Source organism: Apodemus sylvaticus, chromosome 9 (genome assembly GCF_947179515.1).
Source record: "Apodemus sylvaticus chromosome 9, mApoSyl1.1, whole genome shotgun sequence".
Taxonomy (NCBI): Eukaryota; Metazoa; Chordata; class Mammalia; order Rodentia; family Muridae; genus Apodemus; species Apodemus sylvaticus.
Genome location: NC_067480.1, coordinates 54,750,168 through 54,770,565, shown reverse-complemented (window position 1 = coordinate 54,770,565; position 20,398 = coordinate 54,750,168). Strand labels below are relative to the sequence as shown.

At 43.0% G+C, this 20,398-nt stretch overlaps 1 protein-coding gene across 2 annotated transcripts; it reads left to right on the top strand.

Annotated features, from left to right (window-relative positions):
- Window positions 1-1,694: 1,694 nt before the first annotated feature.
- Bzw1 (basic leucine zipper and W2 domains 1) lies at window positions 1,695-15,824 on the top strand. Of its 2 annotated transcripts, XM_052192448.1 has the most exons (12): window positions 1,695-1,796; window positions 2,778-2,851; window positions 6,326-6,502; window positions 8,383-8,477; window positions 9,561-9,626; window positions 10,381-10,516; window positions 10,786-10,895; window positions 11,014-11,184; window positions 12,122-12,268; window positions 12,903-13,041; window positions 13,510-13,632; window positions 14,302-15,824. In XM_052192448.1, exons 2-12 carry the CDS (start codon window positions 2,788-2,790, stop codon window positions 14,331-14,333), a joined length of 1,260 nt encoding a protein of 419 aa, XP_052048408.1. In that variant the 5' UTR covers window positions 1,695-1,796; window positions 2,778-2,787; the 3' UTR covers window positions 14,334-15,824. The 2 variants fall into 2 exon arrangements, with proteins under 2 accessions (XP_052048408.1, XP_052048410.1); XM_052192450.1 differs by lacking the exons at window positions 1,695-1,796; window positions 2,778-2,851 and having other exon boundaries at window positions 6,425-6,502; window positions 8,383-8,388.
- Window positions 15,825-20,398: the final 4,574 nt, after the last annotated feature.

The following is a 20,398-nucleotide window of genomic DNA, read 5'->3' as shown; positions in this document are numbered from 1 at the left end:
GGGTGTAAATCAGGACGGTACTGGAAAGGAGGTAGAATGGGGAAATGAGGCAAATGCAGAGGGCAGCTTTATGAGCAACAGGCCTGGCTGTCTCATCATCATCACCATCACCACCGCCGTTTGTCTCTCTAGCTCAGCTCAGCGGTGGACCTACCAGGCCACTGAGTTCCAATCATTGGCTGATAACTGACCTACAAGACTAACAAGAATGTCAAGGTCATAGGGCAGTTTCAAGGACTCAATGTAGTTACGAGCTTAGGATACTGTCTGCTACACACATACTACACAAACATGACCTTATAATTAGTGAAATACTGTACCCTTAACAAATCAGAAACAAACATAACGTGGAGGACATGGTAGTCTATCACGCAGTGTATGAAATGCCAGAGAGGACTCGGGCTTAGAGCCCTGACTCCCATCATTTCCCACTATGCTCCAGGGCTTTCCTAGGTCCCACCAAAGCTCAGTCCTTTTGGCCACTTGCAGTATTACCTCCAAGAAGTCAGGCTCTCCATTCTAGGCTACCTTCCCACCGCTGTCCCTTCAGCCCTCTGACCTACCAACTTCAACGGAAAATAAGAGAGAGCCTAGATCCAACGAACGGCAGTGTAATGCCTTACTTAGAGGCAAATCTGAAACTCCAAATACAGTACATGTTAGATCCCAGTGAACAGAAGCGCCGTCTGTGTATGAGAAAGATTAAAGGTTTGAGTACAGGGACGGTGGATGACAGAAATACAAGAACTATATTTATTGAGAAACCCGAATGCCCAGAGCAATGTTCTTAGGAGACCTGGAACACACTAAATATTACGAAGCAAGGAGGGTGAAGACTAAGACTGGATTTTCCTACAACTTCAGGAACACCCCTAAGATGTAATTTTCCGTTCACGTTGGTAGGTGAAGGCAGCGGTCAGGACTAGGAAGGCGATGGATGTAACTGGTTTTTACCAGTATGTAAAGTGGGGGGGGGGGGGGGAGACAAGTTGGGACAAGGAAAGGGATTTTAAGGACAAATCCCGTCGCCAGGGGATGGCAGATGAAAAGGGCACAAACCGGATGCGGGCAGTTTTATCTGTTGTCCCCGAAAATACACTTTCTGAAGGTCCTTATCTCGGGAGACTTTGGGATAAAGGCACATTCTTGAGTCCTGCTCCAGTCCTGCGGGTGGGGGCCTCGCAATCTGTTTTTATCAGATCCCCAGTCCACCGCAGTCGGGGGACGAGCAGTACTTGCAAGGCGTGGTGACAGGCGGGGGTCAGACCTGCCCTCAGCACACTGCATCGCAGAGCAAGGAGGCCGGGCTGCAGTCCGCAACCCTGCAGACCCCACGGCCGCCCTGGTCCCTCGCACGCCCCTCAGCGCCCCCCACGCCCGGGCTCCGGCTTCCGGAGGATGGGTCTGGGCTGGGGCGGACTGGTCCAACGCGCGGCCGTCGAGGGGCCGTGTCCCCCGTCCATCCCCGCCCCGAGCGGGGAGGCCCGACGATGCGGCGGAGGAAGGGGGACGGGCTCCCCTGGTATAAGAGTCAGGGCGGCCTGGGGCTTTAAAGCGGGGTGAAGGCGCCTGTCCCCCGCTGTGCTCGCCGGTGCCCCCGAGCTGCCACCCCACTCTCCGGCAGGGAGAGTACGAACTGGCGCAGGGTAGAAATCTCGCGATAGCAGGCCTCCGGGGCGGGGGGTGGCGCCTCTTCCTCTCCTCCTGCTCGCGTTAGTTCCGGTCGCAGAGGAGACAGCGCCGCAGTTGCCGCCAGCTCGGGGATTTCTGGCTCTTTTCTCTTCGCCTTAAATTCGGTGAGGCGAGCGCGGCGCAGCGCCGGGGAACAGCGGCGCGCCGTGGGCTGGCGGAGGGTGAAGGAGGCGGCGCAGTTCGGAGGGGCCGGCGGCACCCGGGGCCTGGATTCGTGGCTGGGGCCGCCGCTCTGGAGGGCGGGCGAGGCCGCGGGGCGCCGGGGTGGCGGCGCGCCCCGTGTGCGCCCCGGCCGGCCTGGGTAACAAAGCCGCCGCGGCCTCTGTTGGGTGATGTACGCGTGGGGGGTTCGGCGGGCGGGGCGCAGCCGCCGCCACCACCGCCGCGGCCGCCGCCTCCGCCGCTGCTTTCGCGGGAGGGCGGGCGGATGTACGGGGCGGCGGGGGCCCCGGCGCGCAGCGCCTCGGCGCCTGTGGTCCGCTCGGCGCGGCGGCCACCACCGCAGGCGACAGGGTCGGTGGAGAAGGGCCCACGGCGCTCCGGGGCCCGCCACCCAAGCCCTGCGAGGCGGGAGGCACGGGAAAGGGTGTGGATGTGGAGACACGTGCCCGGGGAGGAGGCTGCTTGGGCTGTAGCGTTTGCGGCCAGCTCTCAGTTTTGCATCTTGGAAGGGTGCAAGCGGTCTCTGCGGCTCTGGGAGCCACTTTGGAGTGGGGGCAGCGCCGATGCTGTTCCGGAGCTTTGACAGATAGATAGCTCGTGACCGGGGCAGTCTCCTTAGTTCGGGTTACTTAGAAAAAGTGCGAGATGCAAAGAGCAGTGTAGAGGAGACTGAGCAATTAGGTTTGTAATAGGCCATTTGCCATCAGACAGGGTGATACTAAAATGCCTTAGGTCCAGCACTTAACATCAAGGAGTTCTTGTAGATAGAAATTGACCTGCACCAGCTAGCTCTGTTGCCTGTTAACTGAAAGTGTCCTGGGTTTGCTCTAGTTGTAATTTTGATTTAAGGTTCGATACTTTGTTTCAGAAGTTAATATTACTGACACAGGTGTTTTTAAGGCCTTTCCCCCCTTTTTTTCTAGGGTGTCTTTTATGAATAATCAAAAGCAGCAAAAACCAACGCTATCAGGCCAGCGTTTTAAAACCAGAAAAAGAGGTAAGTATTTGTAATTTTCCTTTAAGCTTTCAGACATGTGTCTTGGTTTCTCTCACTGTCAGCTGCATGTTACTAACCCCTCAAGAGAAAATAACAAACTTGAGTTTCTCTTTAAATTAACTACTATTTCAGAGTAATTGCTCCCTTAGTATTTCTGTTGCTTTCTCAAAAAAATTTTTTTTTTTTAGTGTGGAAGCTAGTGACTAAAAGCTGTGACTTTAAGCTCATAGTTTAAAGAATTTGAACAGAGAAGGCTAAAAGAAAAGGGCACACTCCTCTAGAGTATCTGACATGGCCTAGGTCTTGGAAAAGATATGTAGATGGAAATCAGATTTCCACCCACACAACTTACAGAATTAGAGAATGGGATTCGCTTTTTTTTTTTTTTTTTTAAGGTTTAGCAGAGTCTTAAGTGTAGTTCAGGATGGCCTACAAATGCTAGGATGAAAGGCATGCAGCTATTGGCAATCTGGAGATTGAACCTAGTACTCTTGTCAGACGCTGACAGACCTCTGAGTTTTAGGACAACCAGGACTACACAAAGAAACCCCCCTGTCTTTATGATATGAAACCAACAACATAAAAAAAGTTTAAATGGTATTCTTTGAAAATACACATTGGTCAAGCATGGAGGCATACATCTTTAATTCTAGCAGTGGAAAGGCCAGTAAGTGGAGGTGTGGTTAATGGATTCCAGGCCAGCTAGGGCTGCATAGGGCTGCCTCAAAAGATGAAGCACACACCAGCCTGTTGAGTACTGGTGAGGAAATGGAGAACGGGCTAACTACTGGTCCTAAGGTTGTTTCTGGTCTTCTACCTTTCACAGAAAGTTTGACACATATGACAGCATCTGTGTATATTCTCCATAGTCTGTTCCCCTGGTTGTGAAACCAAAGTGTACTTTATTCCAGTCTTTGTAGGAATAGATTTAGCCAATAGATTTCAAACTAAAGCAGTTTGTCAATAGTGAAGGAAACTATGTATTCTCTGAGTTTGCAGATTCTTTGCATTGTCTTGATACAATTTTTATTGTTAGCATCTGGGAGCTATCACTTTCTTAAATGCAGATAAAGATCAACCCTGCCATGTGGTGTGGCCTCTGCCTGTAATCCAGCACTCATTCTACTGAGGCAGAAGAGTTACCAATAATAACTAGACCAGCCTAGGATATAAAAACCCGTGTTTAAGTGCCTCTCCCAATAACAAAAAAAAAGGATGGCTTATGACCTGGTTCTAGGTATAATCATCCATGGTTGCCTGGAGCTAAGGGACTTTTGCAGACAGGCAGGGCTTTCAGTAAAACCAGGAGAATCTTGGAAAAAATGTTCACTCTCATGGTGTGTAAAAAGAAAACAGGAATCTTCTAGTCTTTGTTAATAAGTGTGAAAATTCAGATATCATTTGCCCTAAATTGGCAAGTTGGAAAAGCTGGGGGGTGCACATCAGTGGCAGAGAGAGAGCCCTTGCCTAGCATGTGTGATACCCTGGGCTCATCTCCAGTACCACCAGTAAACAAAAGGCACTGGCCTGCAGCATGTGAGCGGTAGTCTGGTAGTCGGTAGAGGCTAAGTGCTTTCTGCTTTGCACTATTTAGTACTCACAGAGACTGTGGGGTACAAGTTATGTTGAAAGGGAATACTGGGAATGGCTGGTTCCAGCCTGCTCTCCCAGGAGATGGTCTGGGTTGATTCCTACCATCCATATCAGTCAGCCTCCATCTTCCTGTAACTCCAGATCTAGTGGATACAGTGCCCTCTTCTGGTTTCCTCAGGCTCCGGGCATATGCACGAGGTGTTGACTATTTAAAAGAAGAAAGTGGCTAGTTGCACTAATGCACAGGATATAATGGAAATCATGATTATAGCTGAATGGGTTTTGTTTGTTTTGAAACAGGGCGTTTACGTAACCCTGACTGTCCTGGAACTCAGTATGTAGACCAGGCTGGGCTAAAGCTTACAGATCCTCCTATCTCTGCCTCCTGCGTGCTAGGATTAAAGGAAAAGCTAAAGTGTTATGACACATAAAAGGGGGAAAGATCCCCTAAAACTTTGAGTAGTATGGTAATAGCTACATAGCAAAACCTTTGTGTCAAACAAAAAAAAAAAAACAAAACAAAACAAAACCCGGATCTGGGCAGTGGTGACACCTTTAATCTCAGCACCCAGGAGGCAAAGGCAGAATGGTCTCTGAGTTCAAGACTGGCCTGGTCTACATAGTGAGTTCTAGATCCCTGTCTCAAGAAACCAAAAGAAAGGAAAAAAAAAAAAACAGGGCTGAGGGTAGATAGTTCAGTAGAGTGCTTGTTTGACGTGTATAAAGCCTTAGAATCAGCCGGGCGGTGGTGGCGCACGCCTTTAATCCCAGCACTTGGGAGGCAGAGGCAGGGGGATTTCTGAGTTTGAGGCCAGCCTGGTCTACAGAGTGAGTTCCAGGAGTGCCAGGGCTACACAGAGAAACCCTGTCTCAAAAAACTAAATAACAACAATAATAATAATAAAGCCTTAGAATCTTATTTCCATAAGGAGAAAGTGAACAAATCAAAGGTTTGTTTTAGGCTACCCTGTAGCAAATGAGACAAAAAGAGAAACAAAAGGGACAAAGCAGGGGCTAAGCAGGTGCTTGCCATACAAGCAGGAAGCCCTGAGTTTGATCCCTGAGTTTGATCCCTGGCATCCACACCAAGCCAGGTGGAGTGAGTGGTGCCTGGGACTCCAGCATAGACGCTGCAAAGCCCGGAGGGTCCCTGGAACTGCTGCTGCTGCTGCTGGCTGTCCAGTCTAGTCAGAGCTCTGGGTTCAGTAAGAGATTGTCTAAATAAGATGGATACAAGTTAGGAAGATAACTCTGTATCAACCTGAGCCAGCTAGACTGTAGCTCATTAGTACTTGTAAGGCATATGCAAGCCTGGATTCTAAAATCAGTCCAAGGCTAGGAAGATGGCTGTAACTCTGTCTCAGAAAAAGAAAGAAAGAAAGGCAGAGGGGAACTTAAGTGTACAAATTTTCAGAGGAATAAAGTATGCCCAGTATAAAAAGCTCAGTGTTAATGGTTTTGATTTTTGTTTTCTGAGGATATCACTGTGGAATTCAGATCCACCTGCATATGTCTGCTTTCTAGTGCTGGCATTGAAGCTTGTACCTCGATGGCTAGTATAGGTTTGTTAGCATATTCTGTTGACTGTGGGGGCAGGAAATCCTAGCACATAGAGCTTGCAAATGTGATTGGAGCAGCCATGTAGCTCTTGACCACCAGGTAGGTCATCCTGCAGGAGACAGGCTTGCAGGAGGGAGACATTGGCCAGTCAGTGTTTCTCCTGTCGTGCTTATTCTGAGTCTTGAGTACTTAAAACTTACCCTTTTCCGGCCATTGAATTGAATGAAACTATGTAAATTGGTTAACTTATCCTATTTGCCTGTTTGTGCCATTTTTGTTTGATAAGCTTCTTGAAACTAATTTTTTCATCTCTCTATCCAGATGAAAAAGAGAGGTTTGACCCTACTCAGTTTCAAGACTGTATTATTCAAGGCTTAACTGAAACCGGTACTGATTTGGAAGCAGTAGCTAAGTTTCTTGATGCTTCTGGAGCAAAACTTGACTACCGCCGCTATGCAGAAACACTCTTCGACATTCTGGTGGCTGGCGGAATGCTGGGTAGGTAGCTGGGTGTTGTGGGCCTGATGGAGGGTGGTGTAATATTCAGAGGTAATGGAGAAGCCAGAATGTGAGCTTTTGACAGAGCCAACAAGAGGAATGGATTTAGTGGTGCACCTCCCTGTGAGTAAGGGTTGGAGGTTGAGAGAGGCTGAGCCTTCCACCTCGTCATCAGCCATCTTCCTCAGACCCCACACGCTAGGATTATAAACATGAGTCGCCATACCTGGCTTCAGCAAACTTTTTAAAAATCTATTTTTGTTTTATGCACTTTAGTGTTTTGCCTGCATGTATTTCTGTTTGGGGTGTCGAGTTCCCATGGAGGCCATCAGTTCCCCTGGAACTGGAGTTACAGTTGTGAGCTACCATGTGGGCGCTGGAGACTGAGCCCCGTACTCTTAACCACCGAGCAATCTCCCAAGCCTCTCAAACCTCCTTTTTTTTTTTTTTTTTTTTTTTTAAATAGATATTTTCTTTTCTTTCCTCCTTTTCCCTTCTCCCTGCTCTGGGCCCTGCTCACTCCGGCACAAAGGCTTTTTGTTTTTGTTTCTCATTACGGTGGTTATGAGCCACCATGTGGTTGCTGGGATTTGAACTCATGACCTTCATAAGAGCAAGCAGTCAGTGCTCTTCTGAGCCATCTCATCAGCCCAAATCTTCAATATTTTAAGTACTTTAAGAGGGATTTATTTTTTTCTTTTTAAAGATTTATTTATATGAGTACACTGTAGCCATCTTCAGATACATCAGCAGAGGATATTGGATCCCACTACAGATGGTTGTGAGCCACCATGTGCTTGCTGGGAATTGAATTTGGACCTCTGGAAGTGCACTCAGTGCTCTTTTTTTGTTTGTTTATTTGTATGTTTTGTTTTAAGATTTGTTTATTTTGTGCATATGAATACTCTGTAGCCTCTTCAGACACACCAGAAGCGGGCATCAGATCCCATTACAAATGATTGTGAGCCACCATGTGGTTGCTGGGATTTGAACTCAGGACCTCAGTACTCCTAACTGCTGAATCATCTGTCCAGCCCTGGAATTTTTTTAAGTATACAAAGAGAATTCTTACACGGTCTTTTTAAATACGGTTTCACTTGGCTATAGCCCAGGCTAGCGTTGACTTGTAAATTCCTCTTGTCTTAGCTGCCTTTTTTGATTGTTATGGTTGTTATAATGTGAAAAATAGGGTTTTGAATCAGTTGTGGTGGCATATATAGATACCTCTAATCTCAGTATTCAGGAGGTAGCCTGGGCTAAGTGCAAGATCCTTCATCAAAAGAATGGGAGTTAGCCGGGCAGTGGTGGGCACACCTCTAATCTCGGCACTTGGGAGGCAGAGGCAGGTGGATTTTTGAGGCCTTCCTGGTTCCTCTCCTAAGTTCCAGGACAGCCAGGGCTACACAGAGAAACCCTGTCTCAAGGGGGGAAAAAAAAAGAATAGGAATTGATGGTATAGTGCAACTAACTTGGAAGTGTCAAGTTTTTACTTTCTGTGTGGAAAGTTAAATATGACCAAAATCAGATTTGAACATCTCCTCTTAGCCTATTTGGCACTGTTAAGTGGTTGATTAATAAAGATGTTTATATTTATTTTGCATGTGCTTGTATGTATGTATGTGGGCATGTGCAGTAAATATATGTGGTTCAAAACAGGAGTGATAGACTTGGCAGGAGACACCTTTACCTAACTCTTTGGGTGGGGTGCTTGTACATTTCTTGTTTTATTTGTATATCATGAGCCATCTGACTATGTGGATTTTAATTCATCTTTTAGAGTGTCACCATATTATTTGTATTAGAAATACTTACAAAGTATGTAAGGCTGAAATGATCACCTATTTAAGATTACTGCAAATTTACTATTAAGTCTTTTTTAGCCCCAGGTGGTACACTGGCAGATGACATGATGCGCACAGATGTCTGTGTGTTTGCAGCACAAGAAGACCTAGAGACCATGCAAGCATTCGCTCAGGTAAGCCAAACTGTCTGCTATATGGGCAGTATTTGAGGGGTGTTCTGCTTTCTAAAAGTTGCAGGTGGAAGTTCTATTGATTTTAAGTTTTAAGGGTGTTGGATTTTGATGAAATATGGTAGATTAGAAAGGTCATGTTCAGTTGGGTTTTGTTTATTTTTTTTTAGTTAAGGGTATGTGCATATGAATGCAGGTGTCCTCAGGAGACTGCAGGCAGCAGAGCCTCAGAGTCCACAGCAGCGGGCACGGAGCTGACCAGTGTCACTGCTGGGAGCCAAATCCCTGTCACTCCCTTGTTCACTACTGGGTAGTCAGCTCTAGTCCCAAGATGGGTTTCTCTGGAATTACTCTTTAAAAAAGGCAGTAACAAGGTTGGGGGAGCACATCACTATAATCCATTGAAAAATTGAGGCAGGAGGATCAGGAATTTAGGGTCATCTAGGGTATATAGTGTGTTCACTGCAAGTCGAGACTACTTTAGAGCCTGTTTGAGTTGCCACCCCACTCACACACAAAGATGTAATTCATGCCTGTAATTCCAACACTCAGGAGATAGGCTGGATTTGAGGTAGACTTGGGCTATTTATAGGGAGACTATGTCTAAAAATAAGATGAACAAAAATGTTAGTTTTCTCTTGTGGTTGCTGTATTAAGCAATTCTTTTCATTTTTAGTAAAAAAAAAAAAAAAAAAAAAAAAAAAAAAAAAAAGACTGTATTGATCCAGGCTGGCCTGGATCTGGCTTGTAACCCTGCCTGGGCTTAAACTTCCACAGCCCCGGGCCTCAGCCTTCCCAGTGCTGAGTGCTCTGTTGCCACAGTCAGCTCTAGGGTTATAGTTTGTACTACTTGTAAGCATAAGCGAAGAATTTAGTGTATCTAACCCTAGAATTTGGTGTCTGTGTCTAGTTGTATAGTTGTATACAAAAAAATATAGTTGTGTTTTGTAATCTTACTGTTATTTGAGCAATAATTAGCATACAGTGATAGATGTTATTAAGAAGTGTTTATATTTTTGGTGTGTGATGAAATTTTAAAGTATAGAGTCCTTTTTGGTTCTAGGAATGACTTTAATCTTCTTCTAGGTTTTTAACAAGTTAATCAGGCGCTACAAATACCTGGAGAAAGGTTTTGAAGATGAAGTTAAAAAGGTAGGAGGAGTTGGGTAGGGCATGTAGCCTGCTCAGAACCCAGTGTTCAGTCTCTAGCAGTCACAGATTGGACACAGTGTTATACATTTAAATAGGCTCTTACTGAAATACCATTTGGGGAGTATAGCAATTATTTTGTTAAAATATTTGAAACTTATACATTGTCACTTAGTGTGTGTTGGGAAAAAAAATGGCAGTTAAAAATCTAGAGAGCCTTCCTAAGATGAATGGTAAAGAATCAGAGCATAAGATACTAAAGGAGTTATTTGTATTCCATTCCTATTGACAAATATTTCATAAATGGATGATGTAGCAGCAGAAAGGCTGACAAAACTAAGTATCAGGTTTTGTTCTTTTTTTTTTTTTTAAGATTTATTTATTTATTATATGTAAGTACACTGTAGCTGTCTTTAAAACACTCCCGTAGAGGTCATCTGATCTCATCATAGATGGTTGTGAGCTACCATGTAGTTTCTGGGATTTGAACTCAAGATCTCTGGAAGAACAATCAGTGCTCTTAACCTGAGCCATCTCTCTAGCCCTTAACTTTTCAATTTTAATAAAAACTCTGGAGGGCAAATTCTATTGTTCACATTTCATATGTAATAGACACAGAGATTGGCCCAAGATCACTGAGTTAATGAGGCTTATGATGGAGATAGAAATGTGAATGATTGGGCCTCAGCTCAATGTGTTGTTTTACTGCCTCTCCTAACATAAGTGCTCTTTTAACCCCAACTGTTTACTTTTACAGTTACTGCTCTTCCTAAAGGGATTTTCAGAGTCAGAGAGGAACAAGCTCGCCATGTTGACTGGGGTCCTTCTGGCTAATGGAACCCTTAATGCATCCATTCTCAACAGCCTTTATAATGAGAATTTGGTTAAAGAAGGTAATTAGCTTTTCAACTGTGGTAAATGCATGTTCACTGTGTGGGTGTGTGGGTATTAGTGCCTGCTTGGAGGGGGGAACTTTTGAGTATTCCTTTGGTGGTAACTACTTTGGGTGCAGGTTACCCTATAAATTGCCAACTGCTACTTGATCAGTAGCAAATGACAGAATAGGGGAGTTGGGGTGAAATGGTCTTATTGGCATAGGAAAGGTTGGGTTTGGAGAACCTGAGGAACGAACGTCTGTTAGACAAGCAACTTTGCTTTACAGGGGTTTCAGCAGCTTTTGCTGTAAAGCTCTTTAAATCATGGATAAATGAAAAAGACATCAATGCAGTTGCTGCGAGTCTTCGGAAAGTCAGCATGGACAACAGACTGATGGTTTGTGCCTTTCCTACCATTCCCTCTAACTTCTTCAATGATGTAATGACAGACCTTGTTTTTTAATCCAAAAACTGTTTCTTCATTTGGTGTAAAGACTACTTGATTGATCTTTCAGGAGCTGTTCCCTGCCAATAAACAAAGCGTGGAGCACTTCACTAAGTATTTCACTGAGGCAGGCTTGAAAGAGCTCTCCGAGTATGTCCGCAACCAGCAGACCATTGGGGCTCGCAAGGAACTCCAGAAGGAGCTCCAGGAGCAGATGTCCCGCGGCGACCCATTCAAGGACGTAAGCTCTCTGATGTATATGCATCTATTTCTCCTGCATGCGTGGATGTACCGTGTGTGTGCACCCTGTGTCTGAGGAGGCGAGAGGGGAAAGGGTTTGTTCCCCTTGGAACTAAAGTTCACTGCTGAGCTGTCTTCCAGTCCCACTCAAGCCATCTTTTTATGCCTACATTTTTATATAGATGTTTTTGTTCATTCAGGAGCCCCCAGAATCTTCTCAGAGTGAGCCTGTATTAATAATTATAGAATTAAACTTGTTTTGTTCTTTTCATATACTTATTTTGGTTGTTTTTTTTAAATGTATTCACCATTGCTCTCTTTAGACAGAAAAGGGCATCAGACCCCATTGCAGATGGTTGTGAGCCATCATGTGGATTCTGGGAACAGAACTCAGGACCTCTGGAAGAGCAGTCAGTGCTCTTAACCACTGAGCCATCTCCCCAGCCCTTATTTAAAGTTTTTATAATGTATAGGCCAGGGAGCAGACATTTTTCATTTGGGGCCAGTCTGCTTTCTGTCATTGCTAACTGTTTCTATATTTATTTAGGGGTGGGCGTGTGTACCTTTATCTATTTGCTGAGCCATCTCACCTGCCAGAGCCAGTTTGTGCATTAAATAGGTTGCATTTCAAGGTTCTGTCCTGTGGCAAAGGCATTCTGTTTGTATGTGGTACTGAGGAAGTTTGTTGCCAGAAGGGAAAGATTGGTTAGTTGGTTTGCTTGCTTGCTTTCTTATTTCAGACATGGATTCACTCTACAGCTCTGGCTGGGCTGACCTCAAACCCAGGTCCAACTGCCTTTGCCTCAGGAGTGCTGGGGTTAAAGGCATGTACCGACCATACCTGGTTGGAAAAGCGTTTGTTTGCTTTTGTAAAATGTCTAAATTTGATGTTTAAAGAATTAAAAATAGCTTGTTACTAAGTATGGATTGTTTTGCAGATAATTTTATATGTAAAGGAGGAGATGAAAAAAAATAACATCCCAGAGCCGGTGGTCATCGGGATAGTGTGGTCAAGCGTGATGAGCACCGTGGAGTGGAACAAGAAAGAGGAGCTCGTAGCAGAACAAGCCATCAAGCACTTGAAGGTACTGGGTTTGTGAGGTGTCACACGGGCTGGGGCGGGTGCACTGAGGGGATGCTTGTCTAAGGTTCAAAACCCGTGGCTGCCATCCCTTTGGGAGTCGAAGACTCTTTCACAGGCTTTGCATCTAAGATCATCAGAAAATACAGATACTTAAATTATGATTTATAACAGTAGTAAAAATACAGTTGTGAAGTAGCAACAAAAATAATGTTATGATTTGGGGCCAGCATAACATGAGGAACTGTATTAAAGGGTCACAGCATTAGGAAGGTGGGGAGCCACTGCTCTAAAGATTTGTGGTGCTGGGCATGATCTGCCTATAAGCCAACATTACTTAGTGTTGATAATGTTTTCTTTTTAAGGCTGACTTGGCTTTATTTGGGTCAGAAATTAGAAATAATAACATGTTTAAAAGTAATTTAAGTCTGGTTTGATACTGCCAAGGGAGCATCTGGAAATGGGAAGGATTCTCTCTTTACTCCACTGAAGTAGATCCTACATTTTTCTGCTCCACCATTTTTTATTCCTAATTTCCAATGACCTGATGACAGTGGTAAAGGTGAGTTGTGATCTATATTGTGGGAAGTTTATAGTGGAGGATTATTATAATGAGTAAGTCCTTTTCCTTTTCAAAGCAATACAGCCCTCTACTCGCTGCCTTCACTACTCAAGGTCAGTCTGAGCTGACTCTGTTACTGAAGATTCAGGAGTATTGCTATGACAACATTCACTTCATGAAAGCCTTCCAGAAAATAGTGGTGCTTTTTTATAAAGGTAAGTAAATTGTTAGTTCTGTGAAAGTTGTATAAAATACTGGAAATAAATAAGGAGGGTCTTGACATGGGATCCCTATATTCACAAAGTGAAATCATCTGTGGTTGAGAGTTGTTTCACTGTTTTGAGTCTGCCTATCACTGTTGTGTTGACTGGCCTGGAACTTTTAGCCAGGCTGATCTGCACCTCAAAAGATCCACATGTCTCTCTCTGACTCTACCTCCCAAGTGTAGTGCTGGGGTCAAAGGCATGTTTCCCAGGAGAATTTGGTGTTTTTATTTGGAACGTTTCTATTAGAACATCTGTGAACCTTGTTCACAAGGTAAATACAAGTTAAATCCATAATCTCCCTACCCTGCCCTTACCCCATAGAAAAACAATCCACGTGCCAGAGTAGCCCTTGTACCTTGGGTGGTGCAGTAGATGAGTTATGTTCAAATTACTAATATAAATGACTGTTGTTTGTAGCTGAGGTCCTGAGTGAAGAGCCCATTCTGAAGTGGTATAAAGACGCACATGTTGCAAAGGGAAAAAGTGTCTTCCTTGAGCAAATGAAGAAGTTTGTAGAATGGCTCAAAAATGCTGAGGAGGGTAAGCCTTTCTTCGTATAACTGATGAACATCGGGTGGTGGCATCCCCGGTGCTAGGATCACCAGGATGCAGGTCAGGTGCTGGAAATGGGTTTGAACATGACACAGATTAATCTTCACACGTATTTCTTCTTGCTGACACTGTGTGCACGTGCGTGCGTGTGTGTAGATTTATTATTTTATGTGAGTACACTTGCTCTCTTCAGACACATCAGAAGAGGGCATTCAGATGATTGTGGGCCATAATGTGGTTGCTGGAAATTGAACTCAGGACCTTGGAAGAGCAGTCAGTGCTTTTAAGCCTTCTCTCCAGCCTCTGTATTTGTTGTTTATATTACCCATGGTCATCTCTTTTTAACAAGAGGGGAAGCTAGTCATTAATCATTGTAATTTAGGTGTTGTGTGGATGTGAATGCCATGAACTATGTAGAAAACAACTCTCCTTATATAACAGTGGTCAAACTTTGGTTAGATGACAGCAGAGGTAACTTACTGGTCTTGCTGGCTCCATTATGGTGTCTTACACTAAACACTAGAGAAATTGAAAGTCTTGAGATGTATAAATATGTACTTGTTCTCAGTTGATGTTAGTCAAACTCGGAAATAATTATAGTTGGAAATGGCTTTCTAGGAACAAGATGTGTGACTATTTTTCAAACTCTTTTTCTAGAGTCTGAGTCTGAAGCTGAAGAAGGTGACTGAATTTTGAAACAACATCCTCAGTAAAGCAAACAGGAGTTGTAGATAAAATGTCATGTCTCATGTGTCCTGGTTCTTACATCTTCCTACCTCCCTATATCAAGCATGATATAAGGGCTTTCATGGCAATTTTTATTTTAACTGTTTTTATGGTTACTGGAAATGTTGGGTTTGGTTTCTGAAACCATGTGTAAGGAGCTGCAGGAGCCGTAGAATTGAATCTGATGTTGCATTGGTTTTCAGTTACTTTCTACCTCCTGTATTTTCTACTGTAATAATGTGATGTAAGGCCTTCCGCAATGAGCAGTTCACTTTATCCCCTGGGTTTTCTATATAAACAGTTTTCAAGATATGATTTGGTTAAAAAAATTTGTTACAAAAAGATTCTGTTTGCAAATTAAACTGTAAAAGTATCCAAAGTCTCAAAAGGCAGTGATTTGTGTGATAACTTAGTGTGTCCAGAGCCCTGTTCATCAGTGAGAGTCCTGTAGTTGATTGAGTCATAACATGAATCCTGGCGTTGGGTATATGTGAGCATTTTCTTAGATTTTTAACCCCAGGTGATGTTTGATTTCTGGGTTTCATCCTTAGTAAAGCCATGGAGAGCAAACTTAAGTTTGAGAACTACTTGTGGCAGAGGTAGGAAGAAGGAAGCTGAGTCTTTTTCCAGAAACTTCTAGGTTAATTTGCATATTTTCAAGTAGAACAAGTTGATGACTCCTCATACAAATGCTCCACCCCAGGATACAGCGAGACTGTTGGAAAGAGTTCCCACAAGAGTGAGTTAGGAAATGTCGCTAAACCGTAAGATTGTTAGCAGTGTTTTAGGTGAGCGGGTTCTAACAGGATCTCTGCAGGACTCTTCTTTTATGAAGTTGAAGGGCAGTCGTTAGCAGCCTGCCCTTCAGTTGTCTGGGCCTGACCCCATTCTACTATATTCAAGCACCCTAGGAACTCACCCTGGTTGCCTTTTTTTTTTTTTTTTTTTTTTTTTTTTAATTGCCATGAGCCAAATACTTCAATTGATTAATCCATTTATTTTAATGGCTGCCTTCATTGCTTTTCTCTTTGCTATCCATTTATAGTTAGTTGGTAGGGGAAGATGTAGCCACCTTTTTGGGAAAGGCTAAAAGTGGACATTTTGAAAGGTTTTTTTTTTTTTAATTGCTAGAAGAAAATAGTAAGAATAATGCCACCAGAGACTTCAGTGGAAATTGCCCATTTTGAAGGTGCCATTCTTAGAAGCCAAGAATTTGGTATTTAAAGTTTATCTTGAGAGAATAACATGTAATATAATTTGAAATAAAGGTGTAGTAACCTTAAGAGCATTATAGTGAAAACATTGGTGGGTGGGGTGAATTTGTAAAATGAATGACTTTGATAAAGTTTTATGCACAGGCAATGTATTCATTAGATTCTGTGTAGTGATCTTTCCCTTTGTAATTTGTAGTCCTAAAAAGATTTTTTTTTAAATAAAGTCCATCCTTACATTTAGGTTTTATAGATCAGTCTTTTTATTCCCCCCATAAATCCCATTGATCCCTGATGGTGAGCTGTATGTTGTGCTTTCAGATGTCGACTGTGTATAAGCTTAATAACAATCTGTCCTTAGAACTTGCAGACTAAACACCTCACAGATTCCAATGTAGCTAAAACTACATTGCCATTTCTACAACCTTGCATGTTACCGCCGTTTGAAGCGCACCCTGTTTATTATATACTGTGTATAGTGAAAGAGTGTGGAGTCTTCCAGAACTACATTATGATCTTTGATCATTGATCTTTCCCCCTTTTATACACAGTAGTGTTTACTTAATATACTAGCACATGGGTAAGGCACCTGTGAGTACAATGTAAAGAAAGGGATTTATGAAATTATTCTCATTAAGTTTAAGTGCCAACCTATGGCCTCCAATATGTAATTCCTAATGGAGATGTTAAAACTGTACTCTGAATCATGATTGGGTAATTGTTGATTGAATTCCTAACTTGGTGTCAGTTTCTAAGGCCTTTAGTGTCTTGGATACTGTCCTGTGTATTTAGAACTGATAAGTGTCACCTTACTCTGGGATTATTGTCCTAGAAATATTCTGTTCTTACAAAATTTCTAGATACCAAGATGCCACATATTTTACTCAGCATAATGATGGTAAGGGGAAATGCATGTGACCAAGAAATTATAACAGTGTTCAAGCTTTTTCCATTATCCAGACCCCCCCAGAAACCTTTTCCCTTAATAGCACCCCAATAAATTTTAATATAGATACACTATGTACTGTGTCTGTGCTTTATACATGAAATAAAACTTTTTATCCCGTAAAAGCGATTTACCATTGAGCAAGTGTTTTAATAGTTTATTACTTTTTCATAGTGTAATTTGTTAAATCTCTCACTTCTGGTGCTGGGGCTTGAACCCAGTCTTACACACCAAGCCATGTTGAGATGGTCTCATTAAGATGCTCAGGGTGGCTTTGACCTAACCTCCTTAGCCACCTGTATAGCGAGGGGGTCTAGTCCTACAATGGGCAGCTCATGGTTTATGAGTCAGTTCAGTTTGTACCTTAGGCCACCACAGGCACTAGGCAAAGCATTTCTGTTTAGTTTGGGAGCTTTGTAGGTGTTTGCAAATGAGTGGAGAAAAAGGCAGTAGACTGGCTGCAACTTTGAGGCTAGTCCTGTTTGGCCTGGAACTCTGCTTCTTTCGGGACTCAGTAACTTGGTATATGTGAATATAACAAGCCAAAGTTTGGATGTATATTACTGAACTATTTATAAAATTTTATTTCTCCAGTACTATGTAAAATAAGCAATTGTGGAAAGTCTTAAGTTGCTTTGTTAGGATTTTTGTGTATTCATCTTTATCACTCAGAAATATTTATATTCAACCAGTATACTAAGATCTTTTTTTTTTTAATGTATATTTATTTTATGTATATGAGTACATTTTCACTGTCTTCAGACACACCAGAAGAGGGCATCAGGTCCCATTACAAGATGGTTGTGAGCCTCCATGTGGTTGCTGGGATTTGAACTCAGGACCTCTGGAAGAGCAGTCAGTTCTCTTAACTGCTGAGCCATCTCTCCGGCCCCTATACTAAGATCTTAAGATTTAAAATGCTAGAAATAAACTAATCATGGTGACAGACACATGCTTTCAACCCAGCATGGAGAAAATGGCAGGTAGATCTGAGTTTGGCCAGCCAGGGATGCATGTTTGTCTAAAAGGAGTGAAGAGTAGCGAAGTGTAAGGTTTGGTAAGCTTGATTTAAACAATCTGGGAAAATCTGGCAAGTGCTTTTGACTGAGAAAATTTTAGAATTGGCTTTTTCTTAAAATGTGGATTATAGAGGATTAATAACTCCTGGTCATGGTGGGTGTAATGGGGCTATAGCTCAGCAGGGAAGACTTGTATTAAGTGTGAGGCCTCAGGTGTAATTCCCACTGCCAAGAGGCTTCCTTACTTCACTCTGCTTCCATTTGACTGGGCTGTCATCAGCTCTGCATTTCAACTGAATGGTGGGTTACTATCAATTACTATCAACTGAGTAACCTTGCTTATCCCAGCCTGGGCAAGTGTTGCTGTCTAGACATAGAAGGTGGATTATCCAAAGTCAAGGTTTGAGACCTTCATGAAATGTTCACTATTGTGTAGTGGACTCAAATTACTACAGTTGGCAAGTTTAGGACAAATAAATTGGTTAGAGGGCTCACCAAGTGGCAGAATACTTATCTAGCACACCAATACTAATTTAAGGCATGTAGGGATTTCCCAGTTTTAGTCATAGCTAACAATGGTGAAAATTAAATCCCAACATCGTGTACTTTAGAATTACCATAAAATCCAATATAATGAACCTGTTTTCCAACCTACTTGATTCCAGTTCCAAAGCTGGGTCTATGGTGGCTCTTACATTATGCTTGTGCTTTTTATGTGCCCACTCACAGGCCAGATTACTTGTGTCAGTTCTCTACCATGTTGGTTCTGGGGAGTGAACTCCGGCATTAGGCTTGGTGACAAGCCTTCTTGCTCACTGTTCAACTCTTGCTAGCTTGCAACTTCCTGTGAAGAGTTGGCCTTGATCCACATACCCTTGACTCAGGTGCTAAGAATCAAAGGCCACACCCAGTGCACATATAATTAAATGGGCTGGAGAGATGGCTCAATAGTTCAATCCCTAGCAGCCACATGGTGGCTCACAACCATCTGTAATGGAACCTGATGCCCTCTTCTGGTATGTCTGAAAACAGCTACAGTGTACTACTCATAAAACAAACCATTTTTTCAAATAAAAAATGTAATTTTATATTTTATGAGTGTTGAGAATCAGCCCTTGTCCTGCTCTTATCCACTGAGGCATCTCTCCTGCCTCTTAAGTGTAACTTTTAAACGTCAATTTAAACAAGACTCTTGAGGTTTAACAACCAAAATTATATTGGACACTAGGAATTCTTAACACAAAGTATCAAGAGTCAGAATATGAAAACCCTTTCCCAGATTGTAACCCACTGTTCAAGCTGACTTTTATATATGTAACATGTCATGATCCTGTTCAACCATAGTAATGATGTCCAAACATGTCTATGCCTAGGAAACTGGGGTTTTGGTGTTGTATAGGATTTGTATGCAGGCACACCCATGCAGAAGTCAGAGCAGGCAGTGGGGTGTCTTGCTCTGTAGAGCTCTACCTTACTGCCTTGAAATAGGATCTTTTTTCTTGGAGAGACTATTTATGACTACATTGTAACTGTCTTCAGACACACCAGAAGAGGGCATCTGATCCCATTACAGATGGCTGTGAGCTACCATGTGGTTGCTGGGGATTGAACTCAGGACCCCTGGAAGAACAGTCAGTGCAGCGCTCTTAACCAGTGCAGGGCTCTGAGCCATCTCTCCAGCCCTATTTTTGCGGAGTGGTCCAGGATGGCCTACAACTCAGGATCCTCCAGCTCCCATCTTCTAAGTACTGGGATTACATGTATGTGCCACCATACCAAGAGTTCACAGTTGCCTTTTATAAAAGCAATAGTTCATACATCAAAGACTACCTCTATTTGACAAATTATTGTAGCATATAGAAAATAACTAAGCTAGGAGTATGACCATTAAAACAAAAAGGAAAAGCTACCAACTAAAGACATGGACATTATCACTGAAGGCTATGCAGAATGACTATGGGAACACACAATGCTTTGCCAAGGGGGAAAAAAAAAATGAATGGCAACTGGACAGTCAATTACCTATTCCTGTAATCTTTATCTTCTTTTTCTGTTTTCCTCTGTGTAACCCTAGCTGCCTTAACTCTGTAGACCAGGCTCTCCTTGAATTCCACTTGCCTGTATCCTAAGTGCTGTGATTAAGGGCATGCACCACCAGCACACAACATAATTTCTTTATAGTGAATCAGAATTGTGAAGTGACTGTAGAATCTCAAAGTACAAGTGTTTCAACTGGGCCCACCACACACAGGATCAGTAATACATGCAGCACCTTTCTGAAATAGGAATCCCTTCATGCCTTCATAGTTCAGAATTGAGACGGGATCTTTATAAGTTGTTGCCTTGGTGCTTTAAACAGGCACTGAGCATGTTCTTTTGTATGCACTTCCCCAATCCCACAGCAAGGACACTAAAGGTTTAAAATAGTTTCACCTTTAGGGGCTCCACGCCTTTGGGACAGCCAGCAAGAGGATTTGTAAAATGCGCTGAAATTCTTAAAACCTCTCTGGGCATCTCCAACTTGCATATTTTAAAAAGTATTTTGTGTGTGTGCCCTTGTAGAAGTTAAGGAACAACCCTTCCAGAGTTGGTTCTTTCCTGCGAGAGCTCAAACTCAGGTTGTCCAATCTATCAGCAAATGTGACTAAGCCTGCTCAATTTTTAAGGTTTTTAAAAGAAACACCAAGATGAAATAAAGGCCATGGAGGCTTGGTGTCCCGCATTAAGTCCTGATAAAGCACAGAGTAAACACCTGCCTCACTACAGACTGACCAGAAAACAGCAGCACTAAACTTGAACAAGAATAAAAGGAAAACAAAACCTTAATCTTTAGTTGGGCTGCGTAATATAAA

Bases quoted from the DNA above. Each gene is read 5' to 3' on its own strand.
- Bzw1 (XM_052192448.1), top strand. From the start codon at position 2,788: ATGAATAATCAAAAGCAGCAAAAACCAACGCTATCAGGCCAGCGTTTT. The intron at 8,478-9,560 runs GTAAGCCAAACT...ATCTTCTTCTAG, and splicing joins CCATGCAAGCATTCGCTCAG to GTTTTTAACAAGTTAATCAG. The intron at 13,042-13,509 runs GTAAGTAAATTG...TGTTGTTTGTAG, and splicing joins AGTGGTGCTTTTTTATAAAG to CTGAGGTCCTGAGTGAAGAG.